The 20,490-nt window shown below is 53.0% G+C and overlaps 1 protein-coding gene and 1 long non-coding RNA gene across 4 annotated transcripts in view; one reads left to right on the top strand and one right to left on the bottom strand.

Annotated features, from left to right (window-relative positions):
• The window catches only part of SMG6 (SMG6 nonsense mediated mRNA decay factor), a 216,607-nt gene that overhangs the window by 16,439 nt on the left and 179,678 nt on the right, over positions 1-20,490 (bottom strand). The window contains exons 14-15 of the mRNA XM_047757942.1: positions 6,371-6,547; positions 2,231-2,377 (exon numbers count right to left, since the gene is read on the bottom strand). Coding sequence (XP_047613898.1) covers positions 2,231-2,377; positions 6,371-6,547 — 324 coding nt within the window. The remainder of the gene's footprint in view (positions 1-2,230; positions 2,378-6,370; positions 6,548-20,490) is intronic.
• On the top strand, positions 10,287-19,012 carry LOC125114588 (uncharacterized). 3 transcript variants are annotated; one of them, XR_007131855.1, is made up of 8 exons: positions 10,287-10,543; positions 13,368-13,424; positions 14,829-14,914; positions 15,718-15,736; positions 16,007-16,401; positions 18,060-18,235; positions 18,379-18,551; positions 18,673-19,012. It is a non-coding gene; the product is annotated as an uncharacterized LOC125114588 (long non-coding RNA). The 3 variants fall into 3 exon arrangements; XR_007131854.1 differs by lacking the exon at positions 15,718-15,736 and having other exon boundaries at positions 10,289-10,543; XR_007131856.1 differs by lacking the exon at positions 15,718-15,736 and having other exon boundaries at positions 10,289-10,543; positions 16,007-16,172.

The following is a 20,490-nucleotide window of genomic DNA, read 5'->3' on the forward strand; positions in this document are numbered from 1 at the left end:
GCCACAGCCACACCAGATCCGAGCCACGTCTGCGACCAACACCACAGTCCATGGCAACACTGGATCCTTAACCCACTGAGCAAGGCCAGGGATCGAACCCTCGTCCTCACAGATACCAGCTGGATTCGTTACTGCTGAACCACGAGGGGAACTCCTGCGCTGTCTTTCTGAGGCAGGTGCTGATAGCACTTTTGTCTTAGAGATGAGGAGAGAGGAAATTAACAGTAATAGTGTCACACAACTAGTAACGGTTCATGGGGGACGGAAGGAATGTACGGAAACACGGACCTGGAAGAGATGAGAAAGCCTTAGATGGCACGAGAAGGACTACGACTTCATTTTATGAGCCAAGCAAAGGCACAGATGACTCCTGAGCAGGGGAATGGCTCTTTTGGGAAGAGAATGATGACACCACATAAGATGCATTGGAGGCAGTGAGCCTGGCAATGCAGAGCATGTGCCACACAATCCCAGGAGCTGCTGTCCAGACTAAAGGTAACTAGGAGTCCCTGGACATGGGCAATGCGGGGCCTTGCCGGCTACGACCCAGTCAGCGCCTGGACTAGAGGAGCAGTAGTGGCAATGGGAATGGAGGGGAGGGAGGGGCATAAATGAGTGAACAGACAGGATCTGATAAGAAATGAGACGTGAGGGTAAAAGCTAGGGAGGAACTTAAGACAAGGCTCTCACTGCTACCATCTATTAACCTGCTGAAGTAAGATATCTGCTGAGGGCCAACTCTGTGTGCTGAATGGAGAAGACAAAAGCGGTAGCAAGAATGGTGGTGAGGAGACCCAGGATGGTGGCATGACCCGCAGAGAGAGATGAAGGTCCTCACGTGCAGTTGTGAGGACAGAGGGAGGCGGCTTCGGGCTCCAAAGCTACAGGGAAGTCAACTGTGATGGGACTTGACAAAGACAAGTATTTGGTGACTTCTGATGCAACTGTCCCCATAATTGTTGGGTGGAGAGTCAAGAAATGGAGATGGCTGCATGGACAGAACTTCCGGAACACTGATGGTGAGAAAAAAAAGGAGCGATAGGACAGGCAGAAAGACAGCTTGAGGACAAAGTTTTGAGGGCCACGGAGGGTGGAGGAGGCAGCCGTTCCCACGATGGTGATGCTGGTAGAGTATCACACATGTGCTTTCAGCCAGCAGGCCTAAGGGCTGCCCAAAGGACGGCGATCCCAACTGCAGCCACTCCCCTCCCAGGGCGGTGCTCTGTCTGATGGGCGCTGGGCCGCTGTCAGGCCACGCCAGCCCCTGAATCAGCACAAGCGTGGGCCTTGTACTGTGCTGGGTGCTACACGTGCACCTGTGCCTGTGGGCCTCACAGCCATTCAAAGAGGGAGGTGCTGTCACCACTTTCATTCTGCAGGTGAGGAAACAGGCTTGGAGAAGTTAAACAATGGGCCCAAAGTCTCAGAGCGAGTAAGTGGGGGCGCCCAGGCTGACCTGGTCGGCCTAAGCACATGCACCACACTGTGTACCGAAGGCCAGAGGTGGTCACAGAGAGGGCTGAAAACAGTCCCAAAGAGGACTGATGTGCCCTCCGGTCTGCAGCTAGTCCTAAAGCGGGAGGCATGATGGGCTCTTCCCTGCCTGCCCTGAGCCCTGCGTAAGAGGAGGCGAGCAAGAGTCAGACCTGGGAGAGCCATAAAGAAAGCCTGCTGGAAAGAAGGCATGGGTCCACCAGGGGACTGGTGGTGCAGGAATCTTTTGTGTGGACATGGAATGACTTCTCCCTGGAAAGGTTTAGTGTCCTGTCCGGAGGGGCTTGGCCATCACGCTGGGAATCCAGACAAGCAGACTGTGGCCGTGACCCTGTCTCCGCCTGAGAATAGGTGTTCTCAACAGAGAATCCAGGGCTTCTCCAGGAGAGTCTGGACAAAGTTCAGCGGAACTTTGAAACCCCTGCAATTATGTGAAAGGTCGTGTGTGTGTGTGTGTATGTCTGTGTGTGTGTGGTGTGTGTTCACAGATCATCACTGGGGGAGAAGCTTTCAGCAGATTATCTGAGGAGAACCTGGCCCTGCCTTGGAGCCCAGGAGGGAGACTCCAGGCACCAAACCAGAACTTAGTGGTGGAGGAAGAAAACGGGAACCAGACAGGACGCCGTGAGACTCCCCCTGAGGGGGTCCTGCTCATCCCTACTCCCCGCTCCCACCTCCTCCTGCCCTCGACAGACCACCGCCCACACGGCAACCGCGCTCCCCGGGCGGGCCCCACCTGGATCTTCTCCTGGCGACGCCGCTGCTCCGCTATCTTCCTGGCTAGAGCCAGCTTCTTGGCCCGAAGCTCCCTGATGTCATCCTCACCCCCGCTGCCTTCAGCCTCTGAATCTTCCTCAAAGTCTTCAATCACCACGTCCTCCTCCTTTGGTGGTGGCACAGGCCAGGGGAGAGAAGGGACTGTGAGCCTAGGGTACTGGCCAGACCCATCCTTCCGTCCCTCTCCTGTCCCAGTCCAGGCTCATTTGGCCCCAGAGGTGTGTGCTTCCCTCCACTGGGCAGCAGCAGGTGGAGAGACGCTGCCACACCTTTCTCCCAGGCAACCGCTCCCCTTCCCACTGCAGGGCCCTCTTCTCACAGACTCACGTCACGTCCACTGCCAGGCCTGTACTCACAGCCCTTCCCTCTGTGCACAGAACCCCAATACAAACTTTGGGCCCATTTTTATTTTGAAATCACCAAAGGGGAAAACAACAGAGAAAGTTAAACCACCCAATTTAAGCCTAATTCATGTTAATGATCTGAGAGGAATCCATGCTGGCTGACAGCTGGGAGTCAGACGCGGCGCTTCCCTGCCCCGGCTTGGCTCAGAGAGCGGATGTTGCAGCTCAGGAAACCTTGCCCTGGTCTCTTTTACAGACTGTAGCCTGGTGGTGTGGGGGCTGGGGGCCCCGTGATCAGAATTCACATGACATGTCCTTGCTCAGCTGCCCTCCAGGGGCTTGGAGAGACTGGGAGATGGCTGGCTAGCTTAAGGAGTCTCCTGCCAGGCTGGTGGGGCCTTCCCTAGGGATGGCACCTCCCTGCTTGCAGTCTCAGCTCTTAGAAGCCATGACTCCCCGGGTGGTCCCAGGCTCCATTTCTCACTCTTTCACTTTTGGCCTTGGTCAGGAGAGAACATGCAGCTGCCCCAGAGAGCTTCCTTTGAGGAACAGGGTCAACATGGGTAATGGGGTGATTTAATGGGAGAAGATTCCTGGGTCTGGATGACACTGGATAATAATAACGACCATGATTATGACAAAAACAGCGACCATTTACTGAGCGCTTATTATAAGGCCAGGTACTGGGCTAAGAGCTTCTACGTATTAACTCATTTAATATTCCTAACAGCCTGTGAATAGATGCTATCATCATCCTTCTCTTATAAATGAACAGAAGTTCCCTGGTGGCCTAGCGGTTAAGGATCTGGTGGTGTCACTGCTTGTGGCACAGGTTCTACCCCTGGCCGGGGAATTTCTTTTCTTTTCTTTCTTTCTTTTTTGCTTTTCTTTTCTTTCTTTCTTTCTTTTTTTTTTTTTTTTTTTGCTTTTTAGGGCCAAACCTGTGGCACATGGAAGCTCCAAGCCTAGGGGTTAAATCAGAGTTGCAGCTGCCAGCCTACGCCACAGCCATAGCAATGCCAGATTCAAGCTGTGTCTGCGACCTACACCACAACACTGGATCCTTAACCTACTGAGCGAGGCTAGGGATTGAACCCACATCCTCATAGATATTAGTTGCGTTACTGCTAAGCCACAATGGGAACTCCTGGCCCGGGAATTTCTGCATGTCGCAGGTGTGGCCAAAAAAACAAAGTAAAACTGAGGTCTAAAGAGTTAAACAATTCGCTCAAGGTCACAAAGCCAGTAAGCAGCAGAGCAGGGATTCAAACCTTAGTGAGTCTGATTGCAAGGTCTGTGCTCCTAACATGAACACCAAGCAGCGCAGGTGGGGCCTGTGCAGCTCAGACTCAGACCCAGACTCGGCAGCTCAGCTTCGCCCGGCCTCCCACAGGCCCACAGGGATCCTGTTCAGTATGGACTGCCATGTCCTTCCTCTGTCCATCTCGCTGATATTCCAATGGACTCTCTTGGCTCAGAGTGGTCAGCAGAGTGTGTGAGTGGGTAGGTGATGCTGTGTCTTGGGAGCAAAATTTAGGGGTGGGAGGACAGGTGATTTGGCAGGACTCTGTTCTGCTCATGAAGAATGATGTCTGAAAAACCCTCCCCCCTCCGCTTCCTCTCCCAATAAGCTTAAGTGACTCAGCCTTGCAGTTTGGGGAGAGAGGAGACATCAGGATGGGGCCAGAACTGCCATCATCCTAAGAGGCCTCAGGGGTCGGGGTGTTGTCCACTGTCACCACTCATCTGACGACCTGCAGGCTCCAAGGTCACAGGGCCCACCTCCAGAGGGGCCCAGGCCATGGGAAGGAAGAAGATTGCACATTCACTTCCTGTTCGTGGGGTTAACCTGGACTGGAATAAGTGGAGCAGGGTCCCTGGCTGGTCTGTGGGGGACACTGCCCCTATCTGCTCTGATCAGGGAGACACAGTTATCATGGGACTTGGACTGAGCTGACTGAGGTCAGAGGAGGGTCAGCGAGGCTTGTCTGAGGTTGGCTCAGCTCTCACAGTGAACGAGGAAGTGCAGGGTTATGAAATTACACAGAGCAGGGTAAGCAGGGTTTCCCAGGGGCCACTAACATAAAGGAACCCAGGAGGCTCGTGGGAAAAGGAAGAAGTGGGCAGCATGGCGTGGGTCACAACCTTTGCCTGGTCAGTAAGCCTTAGAAGGAGGGCGAGAGCGTGGCCCAGCTAAGACCTGGGATGGAGAGCTGCTCTGCTCCTTGTGAGAGGGGCCGAGGACATTTCCTCCAGCAGTCCCGGAGCGCCACCTCGCCCACCTCTACTGGCTGCCTCGGTCCGAATGTGTGCCTCTGACAACTGACCGGGGTGCTACCCTGCTCACGCTTGCCTACACAGTGCCCAGGGCTTGGGTGGCACTGTTCTGTCCCGCCTGAAGCCTGGACACCCTGACGGCTTTAGCAACCCCACTGTCTCCTCCCATTCTGACAGCTCATTCTTTCCCGTTACTCCCTGCCCAGGTTGCATCTGGAGTCTGGAATCATGGGCTCAGCTTTATCCCTGGAACCACCTCTATCCTGGAAGCTGAGCCTTGTGTCATCAGGGGTGGGGTGGGGTTTGGGTTCTCCAGCTATTCTGATGAAGCCTGGCCAAGACTTTGCTGCTCTGAAGACTCTGCAGCAAAGGTGGCCATTCTATCACCGCTTCAGATCACAAACGACAGCTTCCAGCTGACAGCTGGCTTCCCCGGCCTGTTGCTGATTTCATCCCACACCCCACCCTGCTCCACCAGGCGCTGGAGACTGCTGTGGGCCAAATGACTGGGTTGGCCTACGGGTGACCTGGCCTCTGGCTAGAATCGCTTCCGTCCCTTAAGTCCCACGTTCCTTCCCACCTAAGTTCCCTCTGTCTTTAACTGTGGGGCAAAAAGAAGGAAAGAGTCGACCATCAGGCAAAGTGCACACACCCAGATGCACAGCAGGGCAGCTGGCAGCAGCAGCAAATGCACTCATGCACCGACACCGTCCACACTCACATTTCCTCAGAACCCACAGACAGCAGGAGAGCTGGCAGTGGTGCTCAACTTAAACTGACACACAGACCCAGCGCTCTAAGAACCACAGTAACAGTCACCCCCAGAGACACATGCGGGCATGGCAAGGCACCGCCAGGGAGTTTGGCAGGGGTGGGCACCCAGGCTGGCGGGTGTGCGCACACCCATACATGCACTCTGGACTGAAGCAAGCGCTACAGGAACAACCAAGGGCAAACAAACAAGAGGAGAATTCCTTAATCACATCAGGATGTGCAGGAGGGAGGGAGCAGGGAGGGAGGGTAGGCCGGGTGGGGGGTGATTTTCCACACGGGGCCAGCAATGTCAGCTCTTCCTGTACGTGTGCTGGAGGCTGCAGTCAGGCCTGTGCTGCACTGAGCTCCACACATCCATAAACTTGATCCTCAGCCTGAACCCTAACACTCCCCCCAACTCCCTTTCCTAAGCCTCCAGAGCTGCACATTATTAAACTCTTTCTTTCCCTCCCTTCTCCTCCAATGTAACATTAAAAAGAAGCATCTGGAACTCGTAGCAGAGTGAGATGGAGGCACTGGGGTGGGACTGGCAGGAGGGGGCACCAGCAGAGTGCACTCCTGAGAAGCTGGCTGGTCACGTCAACATGGCCCCCGCTCGGAGTGGTTATAAATAACCAGGGGCAGACGCTGAAGCCTGGGCAGAGCAGGGTAGTGGGGGCCAGGGGGCTTTCCCTCAGCCACAGCGGGCTCTTCCCGCATCGTACCTCATCTTCCAGTTGTTTTCCCTCTTGGCTTCCCATTTCCTTTCCCATGGTGTCTGGGACGGGTGCCACTGACACATATTTTCCACCCTTGAATGCCAGCAGAGGCTCTTCTTGTCCACAAAGGGCTTCCAGAAAATACTTCAGTACTGTGACCCTTTTGCAGTCGGCTGCAATAACCTACAGGGCGAGAGGGAGAGAAGAAAAACAGCATTTTCTGAAAGGGAAGATGAGAGACAATGTTTGTTGGCCAAGGGGCACATGAGAAACGCGTCAACCGAGCAAGGGAGGTGGAGAGAGTGGGTGGGAGCCCATGTGTGAGACGAGTCGAGGGCCGAGACCTCGTGAAGGAAGAGTCACCACCATCTCCCCTTAGGTCACCTCTGGGGTAGCAGACAACCCAGGACCAACGACACGGGTCCTCCAGGATTGGCCTTTCTCTTCCTGAAGTCCTAATAAAGAGTAAATTAAATTCTTCTAAGTTGGTACGGAACTGATAGAAGGAAGGACGGAGCACAAAACGGTGGCTTTCACAGAACACGGCTTTTTGTTTTGTTTTGTTTTGTTTGTCTTTTTAGGGCCACACCTGCAGCATATGGAGGTTCCCAGGCTAGGGGGTGAATCGGAGCTGCAGCTGCCAGCCTACGCCACAGCCACAGCCACAGCCACGCCAGATCCAAGCCATGTCTGCAACCTACACCACGGCTCACGGCAATGCCAGATCCTTAACCCACTGAGCGAGGCCAGGGATCAAACCTGTGTCCTCGTGGATACCAGTCAGGTTCGTTACTGCTAAGCCACAACAGGAACTTCCGAACCCGGCTTTCTAGTACCCCTCACTGCCAACTCTCCGTTCTGCTCTCAGCTCCCCTCTCGCCAGACTCGCAAAAGGAGAACTTTCAGCCTGAGTGCAAAATGAATGATGAGGGCTTTCTTGGCTGTTTCATTTCAGCCAGATCATTTCGGGTTTCCCCTGACAGGTTCCTGCCCCACCTAAGAGCTTCTCATGCTCAAGAGACTGGGGTCCAGCAGGAAGCTGTTGTCAGAAGGGAGACAGGCAAAGCAGGGGGTGTTTCGCCAAGCTCTCCTCCTCTCGGGGTTCAGGCCATCCTGCTCCCACGAGGCCACATCAGCATGTAAGCCAGTGCTGTCGGAGAAGCTGTGGGCGATTTAACTGAAATGAAATTCCATGCCTCGAGCAATCATCAAATTCGTGTCTCAGATGAAGTTCCCTAGTCACCCTGTCTGGGTCCTTCTCCTGCAAGACCACACATGCATGCCCTCACCTGCAAACCCACCTGCTTTGCACCTTCTCATGCCCTCCTCTTCATCCCTGGCCTCTGGGGTCCCCTGGCTCAGCAAGGGAGAAAAGGGGCCCTGTTTGATCAGAGGCTCCCAAGTGGTAAAGGCCACTCGAATAGGGAAACACCTCAGTGGCCAGATATGCCACAGGGTGGCGGCCCCTCCATGACCAGCAGCTCTAACCCCCCGCTCAGAGCCCATGTTTCCCAGCCTGTGACAGGACATGACTTCCCTGGCTGCACCTCACAGTGAAGTCACTAATCCCGGAGACGTGCTCTGACTGCTTGCGTGTTGTTTTATCTCGTCCTCGCCTGGATGAGAACTCCACTGGTGGCAGAGACTACACCTCGCACCTCTCCTACTTCCCTGGCAAGGTGTGCTACGGACAAGCAGGGCTCTCAGGAGGCTCACGGTAAGGACTGACAGGAGCAGGGAAGCTGGCTGGGTACCACAGGGAGCAGATGAGGCAGGCGTGACCCCAAATCCTCCAGGAGACCATGGAAATGAACAGCACTGTGGCAACGGGCTGGCCAGGGAACATGCAGCACACGACAGCCAACCACGTGCTCCCTGACTCCATCCTCTGCCACCCGTTGAGCCATCCTGCCACCCTCCCTGCCTGGGAGGCTCGAATCGCTGGCTGAGTACCTCGACCACCTGGGCGGCGGATCTAACAGGTGCTCAGCTACCTAGGAAAGGCTTAGGAAAGGACAGCTGTCTTGAGCTTGGGGTACCCAGTCCTGCGCCTACCTCCTTGAAGGAGGAAAGCAGCTCTTTTTAGGCCAGGCAGGTAACCATGGGCTCCATCGCGTGCATTCAAACATGTGATGAGGAAGGCTAGAAATACAGAAGCAGGGGCTAAAAGGCATTAAAGAACAGAGCTGAAATGAGTAATAGCCTGGCAGGCAGCACGCACAGTGGCCTCCCTGCATCCCCAGCCTCTCACTTGCAGAGGAAACTTCTGCATTTCCACAAGACTGCCAGTTTCCTCTCTGTGGTCTAATTTTAACCACCTTGTCGTTACAGTGTGTGTCAGCCACCTGACCCCACTATGACCTCTGACCTTACGCCCCAGCTACTGCTTGCACTATGGATAATTATGTAATGGGTCCAGGACTTTTCCTTTTCGGAGTGAGTCTGCTGTCGCTGAAAGGAGGGGAGGGGGCGGTTAGGGGTTAGAGGAGGAGAGAGAAACACCTGATAGTGGTCCTCGGCATCACCTGGATGCTGAGAGGTAGGCTAGCACCCCTGCTGAGTACGGCGGAACCCCACCCAGAAGAGGAGAGCGCGCCCAGGGAGTGTGTGCGGACAGGCAGGCCGGAGAGCTCCCGCTGTCAGGGCATGGGCTGGATGGTAGGCTGAATGGCTCAGGAAGAAAGTGTGGTTCCTGGCCAAGAGGGAGAAAGGCCACATGTGTGGACGTGGGACTCCTGGAGATGGGGGTTTCCAGGGCACAGCGGGACCCAGGGATGCAGACATCCTGAGCCTGCCTGCGGTACATCCTTAGTGGTCTAGGAGAAACAGCCCTCTACATGGACACTCCTAAACAAAAAGGAGTGCTACCACCACCACCCCCACCCTGTCCCCCATTCTAGTTTTCGCCCTGTTTAGAAGGAACCTGGTTTCCTGGGGATTTTGTCTGCTGTGGCCGTTTCCCTTGCCTTCCTCCCCTAGGGCAAGGGAACTCCTGGATGATTCTCAAAAGAGCTTTGATCCAGTGGGGTTGCTGGGCTGGTACTAAGAGGCCTGAAAAGAATTCTACCTGTTTGGAAAGAGAAAAGTCACCCGGGGTTTTGGAAGAGTATCCTCTCCTTTGTGATACAACTAGCGGGGAGGACAGCCAAGGGTGTAGAGTCTCCTTGGCTTTCAAAGTGCACTGGGGGAGTGAGGGACAGGCTTGAGCTACTGAGGCGGTAGGGAACTGAGAGGCAGCAAGTCTAGGACTTGTCCAGGGGCAGAGAGAAACCTTCAGCCTCCAGCCTGGTGGCCGGTGTGCTGAAGCATTCTGCTTTCAGGTGGGAGGACTCAGCCCCATGGGGTAGATTTCTCCTAAACAAAGAATCCAGCGCTTGAGCTGGGTGGTGGTGGTGGGGGGAGTTTAAATATGGTTAAGAAGGGACATCACCACAGAGGAAGCCACCCATAGAGAGCCGATTCCGAGATGATCTTGGGCCAAGGAGGGCTTTCTGGTAGGAGAGGGGTTAAAGCTAAGGCTCCCTACTTGGAGAGGAGGAGTCCAGATGAAGTCTATGACATAATCCCCACAAGAGCTCTGTTCATGAGTACATTTTTCCATTCTATATCAATGAAAAACAGAGAATGTAAGTGGTATGTACATTGTAGCTCTGGGCAAACTTTAGACTCTCTAGAGGAGAAAGAGCTGGGCAGGAGAGGCCTCCTTCTCAGGCTGTTAACAGGTGGGGCTGGAGGGGGCCTAGAGATGAGTAGAAGGTTGCTGGCCAGGGAACACCCTGGGGCACATGAGACTGGCACCTTCTCAGGGGCAGGCATGGTCCTTCTCGAGGGACTCACTGCGCAGGGGACCACCAGGAGCTCCAAAGTTAACGGATGGAATGTCTCACACAAACCAGTCAGTTTTGGAAAGAAAAGTGGGGCTCTGGGTCAGGGAAGAGGCGAGAGAAAAGCACCCAGAGAAAGCCCCTTTGCCTTCCCCTGAAGACCATCTGAGGCAGCGCTCCCCATCAGTGGGAACTGAAACCTCTAGCCTCAGGGTTCCAGCTATCACCCGGATCAGGTCCACACGCAAAGAACCAAGCAGAAAGGAAAACTGAAAGTGAGATGTGGCAAGGCGATACGGCAGCCCGTCCTGTCCCAGGCTCAGTTCCTTAGAGAGAGAACGCGAGCCTGCACAGGGTAAGTGGAAGTGGAGCTCGGCGGAAAGTCAGGTCTTGAGGAAAGCAGGAAGAAACCTCAAAGGCCAGAGAGAAGAGGAAGGCAGGCTGGGCTACCTGCCTGGGGTATCTTAGGTGGGGTGGAGGATAAGCCAAGAGTGGTGCACTCTGAAAACTGGCGACTGTCTGTAGCCACTTGGCAGGGGACCAGCCCAGCCTGGGCAGAGATGCCTGGGCAGGAACAGAAAAGGAGATCTAAGCTGTCTTATGGCAGGCGGTGGAGGGCCAGAGAGAGAAAAGGAACTGAGCACCACACGCCACGGACGGATATAAAGTTGTAAGACTTAACACGAGCCACAGGGAAGGGAGAAAACCGCGGATCCAGCCAGGGCCCAGGAAGAGGGGTCGTGTGCTGGCCCAGCGCTCTGGATCCAAGTCCAGGGACAAGGGACTCCTCTGTCTTTACTGTATCCCTGTTTTCTCCAACAGGCCTCCTGGAAGGCTCGAGCACCACAGTGGCTGGTTAGATTTTGCAAAATTTCTTTTTCTGAACCTTTGGTTTGGGGGAGTCTAGAGTTTAAATGTGCACTATCAGCCAGTTCTACTCTTTCTGGTCTTAAAAAGTCCTGCTTGCTACTGCTCCTCTGGTTACAGAGAAAAATCACATGGGTTTTCCCCTACAAACTCAAGTTTACAGGTTGTTTTTCTTGTTTCTCTAAATGGAGCCAATTATTCTCACATTTGTTGAAACCTTCAATCAAACTTTATAGCTTGTTAATTTTACAGAATGTCCTTAGAGCAAATAAGATGCAGACAGAAAAGTGAAGTCTTACTGAGATTATTAAGAAACCTTAGCATAGCCTACAAATCCACTACCAAGGCTGGTAAAATACAGGATGCTTGGCTGGCTTCTGAGGTCAATTAGCAATGGGTTAATTATCATCTTTAACGAGTCAAGTCTACAGGACTGGCTATAAGGAACTGAATTCAGACTTGAGTGTTTTCCCAAACTAGGAACCTCTAGTTATGTGCAGTCCCTCACAGGAGACTGAAGGGTGGGCAGGACAATTCCGTCGTGGTCAAGGGTGGGTCAGCCTGCGAAGAGGTCTGCCAATGTGAGTTCAGACACAGGGAATCCTCTGGAGCAGGAGGACAGTGGAAATGGTTTATTCACATTCCTAAGGGGAGGGGTTTCCAGGCAGGAGGAAGCTGGCCATGAGGATGCACAATCACTCTGAAGGCAGAGGCAGTAGCTCAGGAGCGGGAGACGGACATTCCCAGCCTAGCTGAATCAGAACAGACTGTGACTGAACTGGGAGAGGGCTCAGGGGTCAGCGGGGAGAGAAAGGACAAACCTGGCAGGCGCCAAATAACAAAGTGGACAAGGCGAAAGGCATGGGTCCTTGTGCCAGATGCAGACCCTGACAAGCCCCGGGCATCCAGTCCAAAGGCATCCACTCAGTCAGGGGGTGACTCACTCCCATCCCTGCAGCAGCAGAACCTCATTCCTGCACAAGACAGCTAAGCACAGGCCTCTCCCTCAGTCACTTTTCTTTTTTGTCTTTTCTGTGCCTGCGGCATATGAAGTTCCCCAGCCAGATATCGAATCCAAGCCACAGCTGCAACCTACGCCACAGCTGTGGCAATGCCAGATCCTTAACCTACTGTGCCAGGCCGGGGATCAAACCCATGCTGCCTCAGAGACCATGCTGGATACTTAACTGGCTGCACCACAGAGGGAACTCCCCTCAGTCACTTTTGATCCCCTGGTCCAGACCCAGCCACCCCTAGCCCCACAGTTGGTCTGTGCTAGTTGAGGGGTCAATGGGCCACAAGACAAAACGCTAACATCATCAGCCACCCCACCCCACAGCAGCCACATCATCCCACATGGCTGGTCCCAACAGCCGTTTTCTTTTCTTTTTTTTTTTTGGTCTTTTTTTTTTGCTATTTCTTGGGCCGCTCCTGCGGCATATGGAGATTCCCAGGCTAGGGGTCCAATCGGAGCTGTAGCCACCGGCCTACGCCAGAGCCACAGCAACGCGGGATCTGAGCCGCGTCTGCAACCTACACCACAGCTCACGGCAAAGCCGGATCGTTAATCCACTGAGCAAGGGCAGGGATCGAACCCTCAACCTCATGGTTCCTAGTCGGATTCGTTAACCACTGCGCCACGACGGGAACTCCAGCAACAGCCGTTTTCTTAGTGGAGGCAGCATGAGCCATTACCAACCAGCTGGCAAGGCAGATGCCTGTTCAGAGTGGATGGCAGCCTGCAAGCTCCCCCATACCTCTCCCTACCCCTGGTGTGTGTACACGTGTGTGTAGGTGTGTGAGTGCACACAGGCCTTAAATTTCCCAGAGAAGTGTGGGAACTGGCAAATGGTTAGGTGGGAAGATTTGCTGGTGGCAGGGGTGGAAGAGAGGCTACTCCCTTAGTTTTATTGAAGATTCCAAAGGGTAGGGGTACCTGGCTACTGAGAGGGAGATTATGTTCACACAGGAGGAGAGTCAGGAGAACACAGGTATGGAACATACACTGGTGGGGAGAAGGTACAGAAGGAGAAACAGGTCCATTCTGGAATGAGGCAGGGAGAGGCAATAATAGGGAGTTGGGTCAAGGGCCTGGCCTTCATAGTCAGAGAGACCTAAGTTCAGGTTTTAACTGCCAGTTCCTAGCTGTGTGTCCCTAAACAAGTTACTTAACGTCTCTGAGCCTCAGCTCAAGTTGTTTAAAAGAGATAATGCATATCAAATATTTAGCAAGGTGCCTGAACCCAGAAAGTGCTCAGTAAATGAGTGACTGTTATGTTTTTTCCTCTCTGCTGCTGCCTCATTCTGCTCAGAGGCAGGAAAGGTACTCTGCCTGACACCACTAAGACTCGTGGAAGCCAGACTCAGAGGTAAGGAAGGAAGTGTGGGGCTGGCACGCAGCCTGGGGCTGAGGGGAGAGGCCCTGGAATGCTCACCTGGCTGTGGAAGCTGCTGAAATAGTTTATTCTGAGCTAAGGTGTTGGAGCCAGGCTGTTGGGCAAACCACATGGTAGAGAATGGGCCCGGCCTCTCCGCAGCTGCCCCTCTTCCTATTCCCTAAAGATTCCTGGACCACAGGCACACACGCACTCTACAGGACTCCGGAGGGGCGGACCCCTAGGGCTGGGCTTTAGCACATGCACGGCACTAACGCACACATCAGAAATAAGATCCCGTGACCACCACCACTCCCTAGCCGGTCTGGCCCCGCCACACTGGCGTGTGGGTGGTGGCTCTGCCTTTGTTAATGGTATCCTCTGTAAATGAGACCAGCTGGATCCTCGCTCTGGCTCTTTCAATACCAGAGAAATGATGAGAAAATCCCCCCTGTGGCATTTTCTACCCACCTGAATTCCTGAGCTGGGACATTCTAAAGAAAGTCAGAGAGGAGTCTGGGCTCTCCCGGGAAGAAGACAGCTGGCCCTTCTTGAGCTGTTCCCTCATGGAAAGAAACTATCTTTTTCTGGAGCTCTGAGCTCCGGCTGTACGAGCAAGGTGCATTCTCAACAGTGAGCGAGTCGCACAGTGCAAGCTATAGGCAGCGGGAGCTCGGGCTGCAGTCCAATCCGCTTCCCCGGCAGCGTGCTCTGGGAGTAGACGCCCGCACTGGCAGGGGCTGGGACGGATACTGGCACTGCCAACACAAGCCTTTCAGGTCTGGCTGGCTTCAGCTGGTCTGAAACCTGGAGCACAGGCGCTGGGGCCCTCACTTACTGAACCAGCAGGGGAGGCTACGAGCTCAGCCCCTGGGGAGGAAAGGCCTGAGTCCGTCTCAGGCTGCAAATATCTACACGCAGTCTGTTTCTACACTGCTGGTTAGCTGTGGGCTGGGAGCAGCGTATCTCACGCTCTGGTTGCTCTGAGCCACTTTCCTACTTGCCTTCCAGACAGCCAGGATCAGCGCTCCTTGGGTCGTGCATAGGCTCCTTCACCCAATTTGTTCCTGGTCTTGTTTACTTTATGTGTGGGTGGAAGAATGCTGAGACCTGCCGTGTTCTATGCGTCCAGTCAATATCCAATTCAACACACACTGAACTAAGTGCCTAGTGTGTGCACTAGGCCATTCCAGACCCTCAAAATGTGGTAGAGGGGATGGGGCATATGCCGAACAGGTGCATCAAAGACTCCTCATTTCAAGAGAGAAACAGGCACCCCCCCTACTACCTACAGCACTCAGGAGGGCAGAATTCTCCTCCCTCTAGGGAGAGGAAAAGGTAGCCCAGGGAGAAGAGCTCTTTGTAGCAATGGGGGCACTGCTCCTTTATCTCTTTCAGGCAGATGCGTCCTGAGGAAGTCGGATGGAGCATCCTCGGGCTCAGCCTTGTCACCGGATGAAATCCCAGTCTCGGCGCTCTCCGTGGTCCGTGCACGCCCTCCCCACAGCACATCCCCTTCTCCCTTCTCCCTCCCCACTGCACATCACCCCCCCAAGCACACCCCTCTCCCTTCTCCCCCCACCACTGCACATCACCCCCCCAAGCACACCCCTCTCCCTTCTCCCCCCACCACTGCACATCACCCCCCAAGCACATCCCCTCTCCCTTCTCCCCCCCCCACTGCACATCACCCCCCCCCCCCGCCCCGTACATCCCCTCTCCCATCTCGCCGTTAGTCCCTAAGCCCCAACTCCAGGCCCAGGCAACTGTGTTCAACATTCCCCTGTGTGCCATTTGTCCCCTTGGTACTTCTGAGACTTTACAGATTATCCCCTGAACCTACAGGGCCTTCACCTTTATGCAATTAATTCATATCCTTGCCTTCCTTTAAGTTTGATAAAAAATCAAGATGTCTTTGTCCAGCCCACCGGCCCACAGGAGAGAACAAGGCAGACACAGCCCTTGACGTCACAAGACATTGGGGCCACAGGGGATTCCACAGCAGCCCGACACCAACTCCTTCCCCACCCGCGCCTGGCCCTTCAGCCCCTACAGGCTAGGCCTCCTCCCTCAACACCTCCCTACTCAGAGGCCGTGAGTGAGGTACCCATCACTCAGAGCCACCCTAAACCTCTGCTACGACATCACCCAGTGACCAAGCCTTTCGGAATAGGTTGTAGGGAGAGGATTCAAGACCCTGGGGAAGCTTTTAAAATCATCATCACATCATGTTTAAGAAACACATAATTCTTATTATCACCTACTTAACATCTTTTTCCCTATTAAGTTCCAGGCCTGACCATGAGGTACGAGAGGTCGTTCCTGTCATGAATCTACAAAGGGGGGGGGGGTCCCTGCCTAACTAGGAACTCATTCCACTTCTGGACTTTTCTAATTGGTAGAAATGTTTATCCCTTTTAAGCCCAAATCTGCCTCCTAGTGCTTCTAATTCTGTTCTCTGGGGTCACAAAAACTCACTCTCTTACCCGACTGGCCTCAAATTTTTTGAAGTCTGCTGTGTTATACCTTCTCTAGGCTAAACAGTCCCACTTCCTTCCACTGTGCCTCATTTCAAGGTCTCCTCAACATCCTGCTTATTCCTTCACGAAGACTTTCACTGAGACGGATGTGGCTCCTGGAGAGTATGCCCACGTGTGATCTGGCGGCAGAGGACAGAGCACACAGCTCTCCCTCACTCGGCCCTGGATACCTCGACCCTGCGAACAACCCTCATGACATGTTGTGAGCTTTTATCAACAGATCCCCAAGGAGTTTTCGCACATGTGGCTACATGCTACCTCCCCCCACTGTGTGCAAACCCTCCACTGTTCCTCCCATGACGTCCCTTCGCTGAGGCCTCCTCGCGCTATAAAACCCTATTGTTTAGTACTGTGCTGCATGTTACGTGTCGTGCGCAGCTGAGTTTTTCCTGATCAAGCAGGATTTTACATGTATTCATATTTGATTCCAGGTAATTATTTACTCCTCATTGTAGCCTATCAAGTTCTCTTTGAGTCCTTAACCTGTCATCTGAGAACGGATTCCCTCTCAAGTTCATGACATCCATAAATTTGATCTGTTTTGATCTGTTTATGCTTTGCAGTATCTTTCTCCCATTAAGCGGTCCTGTTTCCTCTCCTAAGTAAGACTCTTGAGGACAGGCACTGTAATTTGTACGTGTGTGTGTGTTTATTTAAAGAAAAATGTATCCGCAGCACCTAATATACACTATGGGTGGTTGGACGATGTGGATGACTGACCACACATGGCTGATGGCAGCCTCAGGACCTGAGGACAATTCCAGAGGACGTCGTGATCACAGAGGGGGCTGCCAGCCACTCTGTACACTGAGAATCAGGCTCCTTGTATTGTTCAACACCAACACCCTGGACCCTTGGAGATGCCTTTTCTGCTTTGGGTGGTGTTCTCCAGGGAGGTTTGGGCTCAGTAAGGGATGGTGCTCTCTTTTGAGCAGGCTGCCTACAGAGTTTCTAGTTTGAAATAAGAGACCACTAAAAGCCAAGCTCTGGGCATGTCCTGCCTTGTCTTAACTGCAGGCTGTTGTCCCAGGGCAAAGCACAACATACCTCGGCAAGACGCGAGACTTAGTCTCTTTCAAGCACTGATGGCTGGAGACAAGACAGGCTTTGCTAACTAAAGTTAACTAGCTAAAGTTTATTTATAGTTTGGTAAGGTGTAAGTAAGGCAAATGCTTAGCACATATAAGTTCAAAAATAGGAGTTCCCCTTTCTTTATCTCTGGGTACTAAAAAACATTGATCAGTTGATTGATTGACTGACTGTCTTTTGAGGGCCACACCCATGGCATATGGAGGTTCCCAGGCTAGGGGTCAAATCGGAACTACAGCTGCCTGCCTATGCCATAGCCACAGCAACACTAAATCTGGGCCATGTCTGTGACCTACACCACAGCTCATGGCAATGCCAGATCCTTAGCCCACTGAGCAGGGCCAGGGATCGAACCCACATCCTTATGGATACTAGTCAGATTCATTACCAGTGAGCCACAATGGGACCTCCAAGAGGCATTTCAAAATCCATGTGCATCAGAATCACACAGTGAGCTTGTTAAAAATGCAGATTCCTGGACTCCACTCTGGACCAAATAAATTCGTATTTCTGGGGATAGGGCCTTGGAATGTGTACTTTAAACAACTGTTCCGAGTACCTGTAAACACTGAAGCTGGAGAATCACTGCCCTTTTCAGGCTGTGCCTACAGCGTGCAGAAGTTCCTGGGTTAGGGATGCAACCCGCACCACAGTTGTGACCCAAGCCATGGCACTGACAATGCTGGATCCTTAGCCCACTGCCACCACCTGGGAACTCTGAGAATCACTGCTTTAAAGGCTAGAAGACTAAGGGAAGGTGGTCACAAGTTTAGTTCCCTCTTCAAATGCAACTCTATTTTAGCTAAGATACAGAAAAAAAAAATGTTACATTTTTCATAGCTATTGGGAATCTGGAAATCCTCAGCACCCTATGAAGCAGTTACTATAACCTTCAGATAATGATAGAGATTTAAAAAAAAAACCAACACTTGAGTAACTTCAATGAGATCTGAAGCCAGATGCAATGATGTCCTAGCCAATGTTCTTGCCACTCCACCAGAACCGCTTTCTGCGAGGGCACCCCTGGAGCTTCTGAGGCACAACCACAAAGCCCGCTGCGCGCTTCACTACCCTCCGCTGTCAAGGCTGACACTGCGTGAACAGCTGCTCCATGCCAGGCTGTGCCCAAAAGCTTTCATGCACCACCTCATCTGCTCCCTGCGACAGCCCCGCCAGGTAGGTGCTGTCGTTATCTCAATGTTACAGATGAGGAAATCAAGGCACAGAGAAGCTAAGTAACTTGCTCGAGGTTGGGGAGCTGGTGGGCAGAGGGGCTGTAACGTGCCCCTGCTCTTAATCAGCATCCCAACTGTCCCCAGCTCTCAACGGGTCCCGAGCATCTACCTGTGCTTTGGACAGAGACTCTCGCAAGCTCCACAGCAAGAAAGAGCTCATCGTGAACTCGAAGGGGCAGTCTTCTGCTGCTGCCCTTGTGAAGACGGAGCTCCTCCTGGGCTTGTCGCCCTTCTCTGGGGAAGCTGACATGCTCCAGGTCTGGGAAAGCAGCGTCTGGGGGAACCCTTACTTCCGGCTCTCCTGTGTGATCTGGGGCACGTTACCGAACCTGTTTGCAAAGTGCAGAGGATTCTGAAGGTCTCTTTCCATTTTCACAGGTTTCTAGGACTCTGGGCAGTCATCTTGGAAAGGAGGAGAGGAAAGACGGTGCTGCCACTGACCTTGATGCTGGAGCTCAGCTCTGTCATGGAGACAGTGCCAAGAGCTGGGCTGGGCCATTTGTTGAAGGAAGGGTTGATGATGCAGAGTCCGAACTAACAGTGAGAGCCTGGGGCTAATGCCTGATGGAAAAAGGTGGTATAGGTTCTGCTCGTGCGATAAGCGGCTCGGGAAGACTTGGAGGGTTTTATGGAATCATTAGCACAGAGCTCCCCTCTGGCCACAGAGCAGAGGAAGGAACAGCAGACCAGTTTATAAAGCTCCAGAGCGGAAAATTTCTGTTGGTGTCCAAACTAAGTTTTTTGGCTTTCTGTGAGGTTTGGAAAGACTTATACTGATGTTTTAATCACCTGTTTAGTGTTCTGAAGACTCTTGTCAGCGGCCTCACTGAGCCTGCTCCAGCAGGCAGTGGGAGCTGCTGGCTCAGACACTGTGCTCTTTCTGGGAGCCGTTTCTTTCCCATGGCCGCCCCTGACACCCTGCAGCTCCTTCCAGGCCACTTGGAGGGTACGAGGCAAACCTGTGTGTCCTGTAGGAGGCTGAGGACATACTTTCTGGCTAACTGCTCACAAGATCCGAAGCCAGGAAATGTTGCTTAGGAAAAGCGAAGGTGCAGACAGGTAAGGAGCAGTTTCTGGAGATCAGTCTGCCAGCAAGGCCTCTGGGGCGGCCCAGAGGAAGCAGGCTTGCCTTCTAGGAGAACCACCACCCAGACATTCCAAAGCCCTTGGGAACTGATCATGAAAGAAGTCCTCATGAGTGAAAAAGAAAACTGAACAAACTCAGGGCAGGGCACGTTCTAGAAACAAAAACTCATGAGCTTGCAAGAAGCTCATTAAGGAGCTTCAGGGTAGTGGCAAGTAGAACAAGTCAGCATTTTAATTCTTCTGCATGGGTCACAGCTTCTCAGTGGCTGAAATATCCCATTTTACCGGGAAAGCTGCAGTGGAGATGAAGCGGTGGCTGACTGTTGCTAGGCATTAGGCTATTTCATCTCATTATCACAGTAATCCTGGGAGATAGAAAGAGGAAGAAGAAACTGAAGCCCAAAGGAAACACACATGCAGTAAGTGGTGAGGCTGGGATTTGAACCCACATTTGTCTTACACTGAAGCCTGTGCTCAGTCCATTATACTACAGATCCTCTTAGGAAGTAATGGTACTCTTGGAGAAAGGATCCTCCAGGACCTTCTTCAAGTCCTGCCCCCTCCTCCAGGCTCAGCAGCCCAAAGGCTCACCTCCAGGACAAAATAAAACAGTTCTGAAGATTTCACATTTAGATGCACACAAACCAAAAGCTTTCATGCACCACCTCATCTGCTCCCTGTGACAGCCCCGCCAGGTAGGTGCTGTCGTTATCTCAATGTTACAGATGAGGAAATCAAGGCACAGAGAAGCTAAGTAACTTGCTCGAGGTTGGGGAGCTGGTGGGCAGAGGGGCTGTAACGTGCCCCTGCTTGGCTAAGCTACAGGCAAGAACAGAGACAGTGAAGTGAAAAACTTCTCAGAATATCTACCCTAAAAGGAGTCTATCGTCCACATCCAGTTTACTTCATCTCCCTGGACACAGGAGGGCAAGACCTCAGCGGCTCAGCCGATGCACTGAATGAACATGGGAAACCAGTCACCACCGGATGCCAAGTTAAGGCTACGCGTGAGTAGCCCCAGAAAGTTCTCTGCACTACAGTCTTGGACCCTGGATGGACTGTAAAGAGAAAGGGCTATCAAGGAGCATGGGGATGAGACAAAAGAAATCA

Source organism: Phacochoerus africanus, chromosome 14, assembly GCF_016906955.1.
Source record: "Phacochoerus africanus isolate WHEZ1 chromosome 14, ROS_Pafr_v1, whole genome shotgun sequence".
NCBI lineage: Eukaryota > Metazoa > Chordata > Mammalia > Artiodactyla > Suidae > Phacochoerus > Phacochoerus africanus.